This window comes from Fusarium solani, assembly GCF_023522795.1.
Source record: "Fusarium solani strain SB1 chromosome Unknown bctg00000000, whole genome shotgun sequence".
NCBI lineage: Eukaryota > Fungi > Ascomycota > Sordariomycetes > Hypocreales > Nectriaceae > Fusarium > Fusarium solani.
In genome coordinates, this window is record NW_027072157.1 from 5,832,193 (window position 1) to 5,846,449 (window position 14,257).

General features: G+C 51.4%; 7 protein-coding genes across 7 annotated transcripts; 3 read left to right on the forward strand and 4 right to left on the reverse strand.

The window, feature by feature from the left end:
• Positions 1–393: 393 nt before the first annotated feature.
• MRS44_001860 (uncharacterized protein) lies at positions 394–1,374 on the reverse strand (the record flags this gene model as incomplete). Its single annotated transcript, XM_065623853.1, has 1 exon — positions 394–1,374. The coding sequence occupies one exon, from the start codon at positions 1,372–1,374 to the stop codon at positions 394–396; it is 981 nt and encodes a 326-aa protein (XP_065480269.1).
• A 2,775-nt stretch (positions 1,375–4,149) lies between these two features.
• Positions 4,150–5,805, forward strand: MRS44_001861 (uncharacterized protein; the record flags this gene model as incomplete). The annotated part of the gene is made up of 1 exon (XM_046277840.2): positions 4,150–5,805. One exon carries the CDS (start codon positions 4,150–4,152, stop codon positions 5,803–5,805), a length of 1,656 nt encoding a protein of 551 aa, XP_046124724.1.
• A 355-nt stretch (positions 5,806–6,160) lies between these two features.
• MRS44_001862 (uncharacterized protein) lies at positions 6,161–6,808 on the reverse strand (the record flags this gene model as incomplete). The annotated part of the gene is made up of 1 exon (XM_046267976.2): positions 6,161–6,808. One exon carries the CDS (start codon positions 6,806–6,808, stop codon positions 6,161–6,163), a length of 648 nt encoding a protein of 215 aa, XP_046124725.1.
• An 899-nt stretch (positions 6,809–7,707) lies between these two features.
• MRS44_001863 (uncharacterized protein) lies at positions 7,708–8,264 on the forward strand (the record flags this gene model as incomplete). Its single annotated transcript, XM_065623854.1, has 2 exons — positions 7,708–7,896; positions 7,950–8,264. The coding sequence occupies 2 exons, from the start codon at positions 7,708–7,710 to the stop codon at positions 8,262–8,264; spliced, it is 504 nt and encodes a 167-aa protein (XP_065480270.1).
• Positions 8,265–8,559: 295 nt separating this feature from the next.
• MRS44_001864 (uncharacterized protein) lies at positions 8,560–9,556 on the reverse strand (the record flags this gene model as incomplete). The annotated part of the gene is made up of 3 exons (XM_046273186.2): positions 8,560–9,107; positions 9,164–9,241; positions 9,292–9,556. The coding sequence occupies 3 exons, from the start codon at positions 9,554–9,556 to the stop codon at positions 8,560–8,562; spliced, it is 891 nt and encodes a 296-aa protein (XP_046124727.1).
• Positions 9,557–10,273: 717 nt separating this feature from the next.
• On the reverse strand, positions 10,274–11,826 carry MRS44_001865 (uncharacterized protein; the record flags this gene model as incomplete). The annotated part of the gene is made up of 2 exons (XM_065623855.1): positions 10,274–10,827; positions 10,905–11,826. The coding sequence occupies 2 exons, from the start codon at positions 11,824–11,826 to the stop codon at positions 10,274–10,276; spliced, it is 1,476 nt and encodes a 491-aa protein (XP_065480271.1).
• Positions 11,827–12,976: 1,150 nt separating this feature from the next.
• MRS44_001866 (uncharacterized protein) lies at positions 12,977–14,120 on the forward strand (the record flags this gene model as incomplete). Its single annotated transcript, XM_046267977.2, has 2 exons — positions 12,977–13,065; positions 13,115–14,120. The coding sequence occupies 2 exons, from the start codon at positions 12,977–12,979 to the stop codon at positions 14,118–14,120; spliced, it is 1,095 nt and encodes a 364-aa protein (XP_046124729.1).
• Between the last annotated feature and the right edge of the window lie 137 nt (positions 14,121–14,257).

Genomic DNA, 14,257 nt, shown 5'->3' on the forward strand with positions numbered 1-14,257 from the left:
GGAGTAATTACGTCTCCACACCACGGTCACCCGACCACTTAGTGCTATAGCCTCCACTGGATGGAAGGAATTACTCCGAGCAGAGTCAGGTGAAGCCAAGAGAACCCTAGACAGAGAAGAGAGAAGTGCACTAGGGGTAGACAATTGACACTTTGTGAGACTCTTGAGTTATTTGAAGGAATGTATTAGTTAGTTTTTTTAACATATTTACAGTTAAAACGCTACCCAAAGCCTTATGAATGGTGAAAACCACATGAATCCCGAATAGAATAACTCCCAAATGAATGCAAAAGTATGTACAAAGTACCCTCATAATATCTATGCAATCCCAAGTCTATCCCTCTAAAACCGATGATGCCGAGCCTCTATATCGTTCAAGTTTGAGAAGCCACCTTACTGGGGGCAGATGGGGGCCTTTCCGGCGCAAGCGTCCTTCTTGCAGCAGCCCCGGAAGCCGTTGGAGCAAGACTGGAAGAATCCGGTGCCGGGAGCGCAGACGGTGGGATCGGACTGGCGGGCCTTGACATTCACAGACTGAGGGCAGACAGGAGTCTTGCCGGCGCAGGCATCAGTCTTGCAGCAGCCGCGGAAGCCGTTAGAGCACGACTGGAAGAAGCCGGTACCAGGGGCGCACACAGTAGGGTCGGACTGGCGGGCCTTAATCTTGGGCTGGGGGCACACGGGAGCCTTTCCAGCACAGGCGTCCTGCTTGCAGCAGCCACGGAAACCGTTGGAACAAGACTGGAAGAAACCAGTACCAGGAGCGCAAACGGTAGGATCGGCCTGACGGGCCTTGACCTTCGCGGGAGGGCAGACGGGAGCCTTGCCGGCACATGCGTCAGTCTTGCAGCAACCCCGGAAACCGTTGGAGCACGATTGGAAGAAGCCAGTGCCGGGAGCGCAGACGGTGGGATCAGACTGTCGGGCCTTGACCTTCATGGTCTTGACGGGCTCGTAAGTGCCGGGCTTGTAGTCGGGGCACCAGGCGACGCCGCACGCCTCGGCCTTGCAGCAGCCGCGGAAGCCGTTGTTGGCGCAGACCTGGAGACGGCCCAGGCCGGGGGGGCAGACGTCACCGGGAGGGAAAGCGCCGGGGTTCTTGACCGTGGCGGTGGGGGCCGGGACCTCGGCGATGACAGTGGTGGTGGGGCTCTCACCGGCCGGCTTCTCGGCGGTGGCAGGCTCACAGGTCTTGAGCTTGAAGTCGGGACACCAGGGAATGGCGCAGGGGTCGACACTGCAGTAACCGCGGAAGTTGTTGTTGCCGCAGACGTAGTAGGCTCCGGTGCCAGGGCACTCAGCTCGCTTCTCAACGGCTGGTCCAGCGCTGGCAAGGCCGGCAATGGCAAAAAGGGCGACGAAGACGGACTGCATTTTGATGTTGGATGTTTTTGTCTTTGGTATGAGGAACGAAAGAAGAATTGTTATTATCAAACAACGGGAGATGTGGTTGATAAGTGAGAGTCGAAAGGAAATAGAGAAGACCCTACAAAGGAAATAAGGAAAAAAGAGAAGAAAAAAAAGGAAAAAGAGAAATTGGTTTTTTGTGGCTTTGGATTGATGCTGTTGTGATGATGAGAAGGAAAGGTCCGAATATCTTGGAGGAATGGCATCTTCTTATACATCTCGATCACTCAGACATCTCAAGCAGACAACCTCTATCCTCAAGCCCAGAGCCACGATGCCTCCGCCCGCCTGCTAGCGGAGGAGGCTATGGCTCCCCGCTGGTGGTGCAAAAAAGCCTAGGATGCCGCTTACACCATGTCAGCCATCAACGCCAATCCACTAAGAATAGCGTCCGCACCGCCTCCACAGCACAAGAGCTCGCCCTAGCTCCAGCTTTAAGCTTAAGGCTTCAAGGCTAAGCCAACAGCAACAAGCTGCGCCCTCTTAGCCCCCAGCCCTACGGCGTCGAACTAGTCCTCGGGGAAGCATCGTGCCGGACCTTTTGGGAATCTGGGCCTTTCCAGTGGCTTTTTCACTGTCCAATTCTACACAAGATGGATGAAGCTGGGAAGCTTCGAGTGTGCTCGGCAGTTGATGGCCGGGATATCCCAGAGTTGCGTCAATGCTCTTCGCAAAGCCGGAGCGCAACATGGGATTGTACGTGCATTCTCACTAAGCTCGTAATCTGACCGTCTCCATATAATCACAAAGCCCACAGTAGATTCCCACGGGTTCCGAATTGTCAATTGCCATTCAGGTTCAGGCAGGAATTCCAAGGTCGATTGCTACAAGGAAGAGCCGAGTCAGAAGCCTCATCGATGTAACAAGGACATTATCATTACTAAACTTGCGCGAATGATATTTCTTGAAAACTTCGGCATTCCCATCCTCTGCATCTATCCATCTCACTAGCCTCAGAGCTACAGCCCAAGGTGGCGGAGCTGAAAAACTCGATTGGACTGCGCACACATCATCGGGGCACAGCATGACGCCCCGGTCCCTCGCCGGCAGATCGGGCTGTCGGCCCATAACCACCATTCTAGGAAAGCATCTCCTCTTTCCCCGCTCGCCGAATGCTTTGCGAGAGGAAGATTGCGGTCAGCGGGGACCACAGGATCAACGCCATGGCTGTTCTCATGACAGGGTAGTCTCAACTCAGCTTAGCTACTGAGACCGTCTCAGTAAGCGGACGCTACGCTTACCATTCGCATATTCTCCCATTAGTGCTATGTGCCAATGGCTCCCATCCCAGGCCCGATGTGATGCCGTACGCAGCGTTGTAATTCTCTTTTTCTCCAGTTCATCTCTTGATTCACCTAGCCTCGTATTCCACCTGAGCAACTGAATTTGCCAGCATGTCAGATCCTTCAAGATAGATGATTGATTATAGATCTTTGTAATTGAACTAAATTTGATTACAATTTATTTTAGGTGACGTAAATATTTGTTGTCTCTGAAGGATGAGGCTGAATAACTCGACACGCATCAGTATGTAAGACGACAAACACATGCCATAGGCTTCAACGTTGATCGTCGGGATTTGGTCCCTCAGAATAGCCGTTCGTGGTCCTTTCCACCTTTCCAATAGACAAAAGTTCTCTTCCCTAAAATAGCTGCCTGTATTAAATCCTAATGCCGGATCATATTTCGTCTTTGCCTTATATCAGCATCTCGCACGGCCTAATGACTGCATTTCACTTCATTAAAACATTCGAAGCCCCCATCATTGCGTTGACAGTGACCAGTTCGAGACTTCACGATGATAAACACTTTAGTCAAATACCGGTTCCTCCCACATGATGGAAGAGATGAAGCTTTGGTTGGTGCACCGACGAGAAGCATCAACTTTCACAAGGTCTTCGGGAAATCATTTTGGAAAGGCTTCGATAGCTAATTCAGAACCTAAGGCTACTTGATTTGTGATGAAAGCCCAATGTACTAATTTCTGCTAATATTTCTTTTGCTCTTTGGACAAGCGAATGGCTGAGCTCATTGAAATGCGGTTGAACAAGGTGAGCTTTGATATTGATGTTGAACCTGGCATAGAGAGTTATTACGCTATACTTCTTATTTATATGTATGAACTGATTAAGACTTTGAAGTTAAGATAAAACGGGTATTCAATTATAAAGGAGAGGCCGCAGAGGGAAGCATCTCTAAGTTCCGATACCCACAGACTTGAATCAGGATTATGCGAACGACTTCCGAAAAGCTTCTTAATTTGGCCTTTTACCAAGCCTCACGCGGTCTTCCGCTCGACCACTGGCTTCATATCTTTGCTCGGAACCTTATCGGTAATGGCGCTGCGTCCTACCAAGCTTTCACCAGCTTCTTCAGCACGATTACCTCCCGAGCCTGTAATATAAAAAGCAAATAATACCTTCGCGCAGTCTAAGAGATTCTTAACTGCAAGGTAAGATAAGAGATAAAGCGCGAGACGAAAGGAAACCCCTTTCAGCTGGCTGATTACAAACTCATGACCAATATGCACGACAGTCTTGTGCATGAGATCGATTGGCTCTCCATGTTATCTCCTTTCTCTTCTCTAGAGACAACTTCTGAATGGATCCCTGCAGTACCCCGCACGCTCTCGACGTGCCTTTCTACCGAGGATCATAGCGCGGCTCTGTTATGGTTCTTCTTCCTTGTCATCTTGTCTTGTCTAAACCCTGCAATAGTGACGGCCCACGGTGAAACAACGCCATGTCTGATCACAATCTCTTGAATTGGCCTCAACATGAATTCCCGAACAATAGCTACGAGATGCAGCAAAACGTAGGCAACAAGTACGGCTTCGAGTCAACCTACCAACTTATCAGTCCTTACCCCTCGAATCAACACTGGAAGCCTAGCTTCTTCAAGAGTATTCCGTGGTCCGGCCTTGCTGGGATTGTCGTTGCCATTGTCTCTGCTGCAGGCATTATCGCCGCTTTGTCTTCGGCCAGTGGAAAGGAAGTCGATTCATGGCCGACTCAAGATAGACCAATCCAACTGGCGGTAGCACTCGCCGTCCTTATCGCCATCGCCAACATCGGGCTTGGTGTCGCTTTCCATGAAGGCAGAGCACTCACCTGGTGGATCAAAATGTCTCAAGGCGCGACGCTCGCAGAAAGTCATCGCTATTGGGAACACGGTTCGAGTGCCTTTCAGTCAGTCCTGGGACTATTGCGCCTAAATGTCAGCAAGATCACACTCGTGTCAATTCTGATGGCAGTCACCATTGCCAATGGACCTCTGATTCAACGAGCAGCCCGCATCATGCCTGACACTCGCACGCAGCCGGCAACCTTCCATGCTGCTCTTTCGACAGGCCAGTTCAGTCAGCCAACAGGACTCTACATGACCCGGGCAAAAGCCCTTAGTACTCTGACAACCAACTTCTCACGTATCTTACGCGCCTACACCAACCGGGATCCTATCAAGCTCGACCTTGAGGGCTGCGAAGGCACTTGCTCGGGCGTTCTCATCGGTGCAGGCTTCGATATCAACTGCACTCGCAGCAGTCAGAGCTATTTCATCGATAAAGAGCCTGGCGAGTCGTGGGTGGTTGGCGGCATTCAGATTACTGACAACGGCCTTAACGTCCCAACGATGTTGCATCTCGACACTACTTACAAGGGAGCGATCGGCGACGAAGGAGACCTCACCGTGACAACCTGTATCCTACACAGCGCAATAGTCCGGTATCCTTTCAGCTACGCCAATGGCACTGTTACACTCCGAGGGTCCAGTCCAACCGTGGACGGGATAGTCAATCGGACCGAGAAGCTGATGTATCCCAATATGGAGACTTCAGGTTTGGGAACATGGCCGTCGTTGCTCGGAGGCTTTTCATTCGCCCTTTCCTCCATGTTCAGTAGCAACGTGACTTTTTACTTTACGGGTATCCTAGCCCTGCAAGGTAAAGGACCCATGGGCTATACTTACATGAACTCGAGCGACGCTGAAATGGGAACAACAAACATGACTTGGTCTGATCCGACGCCACCCATCCTCGAAACCTTCCGTGAGCTGGCCTTCCGTACAGCGATAGCGTTCTCCAACTCGACCTTTAAGCAGGCGGTTCAAGGGTCACAGATGCGAACTACGACCAAGTACGCCATCAATAAGGAATATCTTGCTGCATCGCTAGCTACTACCTTTGCTGGCGCCGTGGCCGTCATGTTTCTATATCACGGCTTCTGGCGCCTCGGTCGGCCTGTAACTATGAGTCCTCTAGAGACAGCTAATGCATTCCATGCACCGGCGATTCATAAGGTGGATGGGCTCAAGACTGCGGATGATCTTGCGAGGCACTTCAAGAATACAGTGGTTAAATATGACATTGGACAGGGGAAGATAATAGCCAGGGGGCAATGAACATAGGTCGATAAGAGAAGGTCAGAATACGAAGAAACGAGCACTATTAGTAACATAGCTAGATCTCCAAGATACTAACCCCCTCGAAGGGGTCTTTTGGCTCAGTTATCCCATCGAGGGCTGGGCTTCAACTAGATTAAAAAACATAATATCAACACATCATAGAGCACCATATCCCAACGCTAACACAGTGGCAATTTGGAAGTACTTTGGGTGAAAATCTGGATTCCGGAGCTATTTCATTTGCTATAAATTCAATGAGATAATTCCCACCAACATCTCTTTCCCTGTGAGGGCGAGCAAATGGCTGAGGCCGCAGAGCCAAACATGTCCAAGTTACGATAGGTAGTCTCTATCAACTATAACTACGAGTATCGCGAACGACTTCTAAAATGATTCTTATTTCGACCTTTACCATGCACCACGCGGTCTTTAACTTCCCCCCTGGCTTCACGTCTCTGCCCGAAGCCTTGTCAGTGCCAGGGCCGCATACTCCTAGGCTGTCATCGTCTTCTTTAACAGTATTGTCTCCCGAGCTGGTAACAAGGGTTGAACCGTGATCAGTTCTCGAATTCTCATCAGCCCCTGTGCTGACGTCGGTGGTCGGGTCGGTTACGTCGGTTGAGCCTCCTGGGTTCCTGAAACCCTTGTCCACTCCCTTGCCACGGTCGGTAGGCGAGAGACCGTCTGAGCCGTCAGCTCCGACCTTGAATTGTTCCCCCTCTTCCTCTACATCCACACCCTCTTCACTCTCGATGCCGTACGTCTTGCGCCTAGCCTTTCGTTCAGCAGCTGCCCGGCGCTCAAGTTCCACTTGAACATCAACCGATTGATCACGCCGTTGAAGTCGGTTCGAATCCTTTGACCGAGATGAATTCCTCAAAGCAGAAGACTGTCGCGATTCTTCCCTATGGCGCGTCATTCGCTCGTCTGCCGGTTCAGCGCCAGCCCAGGCGACCAAGCCGACAGGGGGGTCTGTGTAAAGTGCCAGCCAGGTCGCCATGATGGGACACACAGATCCACGGTTGAAGAAGTGAGATGAACCGTCTGACAGTCTTGGTAGGAGTGTTTCCTACTGTCGCAGAATCACCAGAATACAAGGTCTGGAAAATGGTGACTGAGTAATGTGGTCGAAAGTTGAGCAAGTCCAAGTCTTGGGTATTTAATTAAAGGACCAGAGTTAGCCTACCTAATGCGCCCTCCTTGGCGGCCGCCTCATTTTTCTGCCTCGGACGGTCGTTGTGAGTGATAATTGGTGAGTGTGAGACTGATGAATGCGGCAGTGCCTGCATGAGGCTGGAAAATGGCACGTTTTCAACCCCAGGCGCAATCAGGCTGAGCTGAAGAGTACCCAAGTCAGCCGGGCCTTTGCCAGCCTGCTTTCCGCGATGTCTCATTTCTCCCTCCCACTGTAGCACAGGTCGACAAGGAAAAAACAAAATACGAAGAAACAAGCACCATCAATACCATCCCCGGATCTCCAAGCATAGCACGACCCATGGCAGAAACACATCCGCCGTTTTCCGGCTACGCGACCTTCTCGAGCTTCGTTGCCTCGGATCCAGAGCTTTCCATCTTCAGAGGCTTCCAACAATTGGGCTCTCGAAATCTTCTGTACTTGCAATCGGAGTTGCTAGAGCTCGAGAACCAGTTAAGGGAGTTCGACCAAGATGACGCCCAAAAGGCAGACCTGGATGTCATGCTCTCGTCAAAGTGTTGGGAAGTATGTTCTGCAAGAGCACAGGAACAGCCAAGGGAAGCCGAAAGAATGGAAGTAATATGCCGCATACGGAAGTTGACCAAGGAGTACTGTTGGTGTCTACCTATCTTGCCTGATACTTCGGACAATTCGACTAATCTGTGTCTTTGTCAGACGAGGCGCTGTTACTCCGAAGAGAGATCATGAAACTTTCTAAGCCGGAAGATCGTGTTTATGAAGTCTTCCAAGGGTGGTTTCAGTCCGAGACTCCATTTGTTGGCTACGGTAGTGATCTCCTTCGAGATCGAGACGACTTTATCGCCCTTAGTCCAGCCGTTGGCAACGATGCCTTGAGTAGATCACTCAGAAACCTAGTAGGGACCTACTTTTCTGTAAGCAGCGTTGCTTATTTCTGTATCCTCATCAGAGGACATTCTTTCTGGAGATGCTAACGCCCTCGAAGAAGGGGTCAAGGGACGACGCAACCGGAAGAGTAAAGTACTACTCAGAAAAACGGGTTTCACGTCTCGTTACCGTCATCACAGTCATTGCGGCTTCCCTGGTAATCCAAGCGGCCATTGTGGCACTATACCTCATCAAAAATGAGGCTCTTCGACTGGCAATGATCGCCGTCTTCACCAGTGTATTCTCAGCGAGTCTAGCTCTCATGACGGATGGGAGACGAACGGATATCATTCTCGCAACTGCTGCATGTGCGGCTGTCCTGGTAGCTTTTGTCGCCGCCGGAAATGACAAGTAGCGGCCACTCGAGGCCGTTTCTGAGAAAGTATCTATTGGCTCAGCTATCCCATCAAGGCCCGGGCTTCAACTATATCCAAAACACATGATCAACACACCATAGCATCATATCCCAATGCTAACACAGTTGCCAAAATCTGATTGGCAACACAACAACTTTGGACACAATGGTTTCTGAGGGGATAACGTATAATAAATGGATTTTGGTCCCTTTGGGGTTTCTCCGAGATGAGTGGTATATATATTCTAGCAACATTATCACAGTATTAATTTCATCCTATGCACATTCTCTTCCTCTAAAATTTGTGAATTTGGTCTTTCCTGAAACCCAGTTGGCTCAAGATTCCAGGCGAGTTCCACTTCCCAACCAGAGAATCCTCCATAGCTGGAGGACCACACACAAAGACCTTGGTCTCCTGTTGTGAGGGCGAAGGCACAACCTCCTTGAGAAGCTCCTTGGTCACGTAGCCTTTTTGGAATGGTGATCCATCCTTGGGGTGGCTGACAGTGTAGATGGCCTTGAACCGACCCGGGTACTCCTTCGAGAACTGCTCAAACTCTTGCTTGAGCAGTACATCCTCGTCGCTGTTGACACCAAAGACCAGCGTCATGGAAGTTTTGTCGTTGGGGTTCTTCAGAATCCCTTGCGCGAGTTGGTAGATCGGTGTGATTCCAGCACCACCGGCGATGAGAGTGATGTGGGAGTAGCTGTTGGGCTTCCAGCTGTAGCCCTTGAGGGCGGCGGCAAAGAGTAGCTTGTCTCCTGGGTTGAGTGAGTGAAGATGGCTGCTGGCCCTTCCATTTGGGTACTTTTTGACAAGAAGTTCTAGATACCCTGGTTCATCTGGTGGGGGGTCAGTATAGGGAACCATTCAAGGGATGAAGGAAGAGGTCATTTACCTGAAGAAGAGACCGGGGTATAAGGTCGGGGGACGGGTACCCATTGTCCCTTGGGCCAGGACAGCGTCAACAAGGCAGCTACAAAATGTTAGCAAACACCCATTGAGTATCCCAACCACCATGCTTACATGTTAGAGGAAGCCCGCTGACAGCACTGTCCTGTGGAAGCTTGAAGCGCAATCGCTTCGTGTTGTGGTTGACCAGCTCAGCACTCTCAAGGGGCAGCGAAACAAAAGCAGGACCGCCCTTGAAAACCTTTGTCGGAGCATCAGATTCCGCAGAAGCACTCCCAAACAAGAGTTTGGCGAGGATTCCAGCTCCAATGCCACCCGCGGCCAGGGTGGCTATGACGGGCGCAGGACGGGCAGATCGTAGAGCAACAGGAAATGACATGTTTAATATTCTGATAAGTGAATTACTCTCTAGTGATGCTACAGTCGGGGATTTTTCTCTGTATTTATTTACTTGGTTGCTTCGGCTGACATCGTCAGATCCCCGGTATTCCGGACAAGTGCCAAATGTCCGGGACCGAAAATGTGGCCACGAACCCGGGACACGGCCTCAGCCGCCGTGAAATACCGGAAACGCGTGGAGAATCAGTCCACGACGACCGGAAATGGATTCGTGTTTCAAGGCTTTTTTCGTTTAAAGTGCTCAAATTTCGCTGATTACCATCGGTGGTCGGAGGTTGGCCACGCCGACTGCTGACGTCGTCTTGTCGCGATGGATCTCACTTACATAGGCGAGACGCCACTTGCCATGCAGTTGATTACGATTATGCGCTTCAATGGCTTCGGTATTAACGGCTGTAGAGGAACTCTCGGGAAGGGCATTAATGTGGCTTTGTCGAAGACGCGCATTGGGGGCGATTGGCTTCATCAACGCCAACCACGTGAACCGGTGATCTTGCCATTGACGGTTGAGGCAAAGGCATCCAGCACAAACAAAATTCAAGGCAACGTGGAGACCAACGTCGGTGGGATTGGTTGATCCGCTCGACAAGGTATAAAACCGAGGATTGGATAAGACAAAGGCCGCTGTGTTAATACAATACCAGATCATGTCCGGATCTACTCTTAACTACCCCCGACGCCATACACCCCTTGACAATCATGACAACAATCCTAATCGCTCATCCACATCCTTGGCAACCTTGATAGATCGCGCCAACACACGTCTCTCATGCTCCGACAGCTCAGTCGCCTTTCCCCCGGCCATACAACTCATATCCTTCTTCGCAGCACCCTTGTACCACGTCTGATCAATCATCCAGTGCGTCGGCACCTCGAAATCGGTCTGATTGACGATCTTGTTCTTGAGCAGGCCGCCGTTGTACCATAGGAGCTTGTCGGTTTGGTCGACGTGGGCGATGACGAAGCTGCAGACGCGGACCTCTTCTTCTCGCTTCGACTTTTCTCCTGAATCAGTATCGTCCTCGTCCTGCTCAGTCGGTTCCAACCACCCAACAATGCCGCCATAATGCGGCGAGAAGGAATACTTGGACCCCGTAGCCTCGAAGCCAATCCACCAACTCTCCTTGTCTCCGTACGTGATCTTGTACGTCACCTCATTTCGCACCGTCTCCGAGTTTTGCCAGCCGACGTGCAAAAGACCGATCAAGACGTCGAGCCGTGTCTTGTCAACCACCACGATGCCCGAGTCTCCTTCCTCCGAGTAGTGTTCGGTCCACACGAGCGACTTTTCCGTCTCTGGGCTGGGATGTTTGAGTTGTTCGTGCCACCAGTTGTGGCGATCGGCAAACATTCCCTTCCAAAGCAGCCGGTCATGAAAAGGAGGACGCCAGTCTCCTGAAATCGGTCTTGGCGAAGTAGTTGCTCGGGATCTTGAAGAAACACAGCGTCCGCGTCGAGTAGGATGACCTTTTCGAAATGGCTCGCGAGTGCAGCAAAGGGTTTAATCGCCCATCCTCCTTCAGCGAGTTTCAACATCTTGTCGTCGAAAACGGTGAGAATGTCCAGCATGTCAACGTCAAGGCCGCCAGCCGCCTCTTGTATCTTCTTCCTTCCAGCTGGAGATAGGTCGTCATCTCCGGCATACACAATCTGAATCGGTAGGGCGGTTTTGTGAACTCTGCTCAGGGATGCGACAAGATGGCATGCGAACCGAAGCGTATTCTCGCCGGTGGGGATGACGATGCCAGCAGGTTTCCTCGCAGCTGTCAGATTGCCCGCCTCACTCTGCGAAATGCCGAGTCGCTGTTGAATCTCTGCAAGGGGAGGAGAAACACCCTCCTTCTGCTTGAGATATGGGAATAGTGATTTGGTCAGTCGTTCAACAAGTTCCACCACCTCCCCACGTTCCTCAGAACTCTCATCTACACCCTCCAACTGCTCAATCCATAACCGAAGGAACTGTGCGCGCTGCCCCAGCTCTCCAAAGATGTCCTTGTACGGTTCGCTCAGCGGATAGTCGAGAAAGTACTGCGCGCCCAGCTTAATTGGTCCATACGTCTGCGAACCCGGTGCGCTGGGTCGGTTAGGTCTGCTGCTGGGTCGGCTCGAAGTGACATCAGGGGATGGTGTCGAAAACGATAGATCTCGATAGCAGTAGACGAGGACGACAAAGAGCCAGACAAATGCAACTGCAGCTGTGATCTGTAATGCGTGGGTATTCAGGCGCAACACGCCCGCCTTGCTGAACATGGCGATGAAGGTTGAAGAGGGAACATGTTGGCACGCGACAGCAAAGGCGACAGACCTGGGGCTAGGGAATACTTAACCCCATGCAAACGGGGCAGAGGTCTTTGTTTTCCATCTCTCCTGGGATCCATGGTAGTAAGCATGCAAACGCAACGGGTGGCGTAATGGTGCATACAATCAAGACCCCTTTGAATGACGAAGCAAACAAGAGTTTGGCGGCCCCTGCAATCAACGGGTACCAGGATCATGCAGCTTACGCTAGGGCAGAGCGTCTCCCGTAAAGGAATCAATAGTGTTCTGCAGCCAGACAACCCTCCTTTTCAGCTCTCCGTTGAAGCAGATGTCTAAGGCTGAATCGTCACGGCCAGGGCAGGGGTCGGGGTCTCCCACATTCCGACAAGTTGGAACCACCACAATCCGGGAGCTTGCGAGGTTGGTCTTGAGATTCCACGCGATCAGACGCGCGTCACGCATCCACAGATATGCAGTATGGACCAGGTCAAAGGAATTGTCGTCCCGTTGCTAGGAACCCATTTCTGATTGCCAGAGCGGCCATGCGCACTCTTAAACGAGCCAGATATCCCGCCATTGTCGTGCACGAAGCATCCATTTACAAACTTCAGTCAACCGAGGTGCCACAAGCTACCTCATGCACGCGAGGCAGTGAAGCATACTACCTTTGTATCAAAGACGAACCCTATGTTTGTTTACCGGTTTCATAGTGTATATCGTGGTCACTGTGTTGCCATCCAGTACGCACCCATAGTTTGAGGTCTACTTGACCCCTGCCCAACTCAATCCCCACGCCAAGACATTTACGAGAACTCTCTGCTATATCCCCAGCCCTATCAGATGGCATAAATGAAATGCATTTTATCTTTTACCTTGACAACGTGATTATTCCCACGTGCATCTTCTAGATCCGTAAATCAGGATCTCGTGTCCAACTGATCAAGCCAAGGACTCGGCGCCCAGAAGCCCCGCCCCCGCTGTATCTCAACGCCTCAGTCGTTATGACCGCATTCCATCGCCTCACTTCAACCCAACATCCAACTGAGCTCGTCTATCAAACACAGCACGTCGCGTCCGCCATCTAATAGTGTATGACCGCACTTATACTTACGCACTCGATAATATCAGTCGCGTATTTATCATGCCCAACGATGTCGACAAATCCCTCCTCGATCGTCTTCAGGCCTTGAGGGGTGGTAGCGCAACGCCCGAGAAACCCGCAGCAACACAGTAAGTCACTTCAACTTCGAATAGGAACATGTACTAACACTCCACCCAGTATAAATGTTGATTTAATCGAGAGGAGAAAAACTCCCACTCGCGAAGATGCCCTTGCTGCACGCCTAAAGTCTTTGCGGAGCCAAGACGAAGCCTCACCTTCAGCTCCCAAGACCTCACCCCAGGTATCGCGTCCAGCAGCTGAGCCATCACCAAGCCCCAGCCCTCTTGTTAAAAAGGCTCCAAAAGAAGAGCTTCGCGAACTGGAAGACGAGGATGTCGATGCCATGTTCCAGACAGATGATCAGACCTTAGAGGAACTTCTTGGCGATGTAAAGCCTGGTGAAGGCTTTCAGGTCGAGCCAGATGATGAGCAAGTCAAGGCTCTGCTGGAAGAACTTGCAAGCTCCATACCACAGGACACAGTGGACGACGTCAAAAACACTTCTAAAGACAAGGATGATTCTGATGACTCTGATGGTGAGACCATGAACAAGGAGGTCGACGATGTCATCGCCCGCTTCCGCGATGAGGTGGAACTCGAAGCTGCCCTCAACAAGGACAAGACCCCAGAGCCAGAGTCTGATTCCGAAGACGAGGGACAAGAAAAAGACACAACGTCTAAGGATGCTGACCTCGCCCTCCCCGACCTCCCTTCAAACCTCGACACCCTCCCATCCGCCCCTGCGGCATCAGCCCGTGCCGGCAGCGCAGACATCGACGACATCACCGCCCGCCTCGCCGCCCTTCGCGCTCCCTCCCCATCAGCTTCAGACTCCCTCTCCCTCCCCTCAGTCCCCACATCCAAGCCTTCAGGCAAACCCATCAACCGCCTCACAACGCGCACAAACTACACCGACGACGACATGGACAGCTGGTGCACCGTATGCCTCGAAGATGCCACGCTACGCTGCCCAGGCTGCGACGACGACGTCTACTGCACCCGGTGCTGGCGGGAGATGCACATCGGACCCAATGCTGGGTTTGACGAGCGTAGTCACAAGGCTGTACAGTTCACAAAGGACAGGAAGAAGAAGGAGAAGAGAAAGGTTGCGCTCGGGGCATAGTGTTTCATTTCAAAGCATTCTGCGAAGCCCCTGTTACTCAAACAAAATCAATCCCGACCCTGCAATCATGTGCGATGTAAAGACAGATACCCAAACTTTCCATGGACCTTGTTGAACTCCAGTTCATACCTGATGTT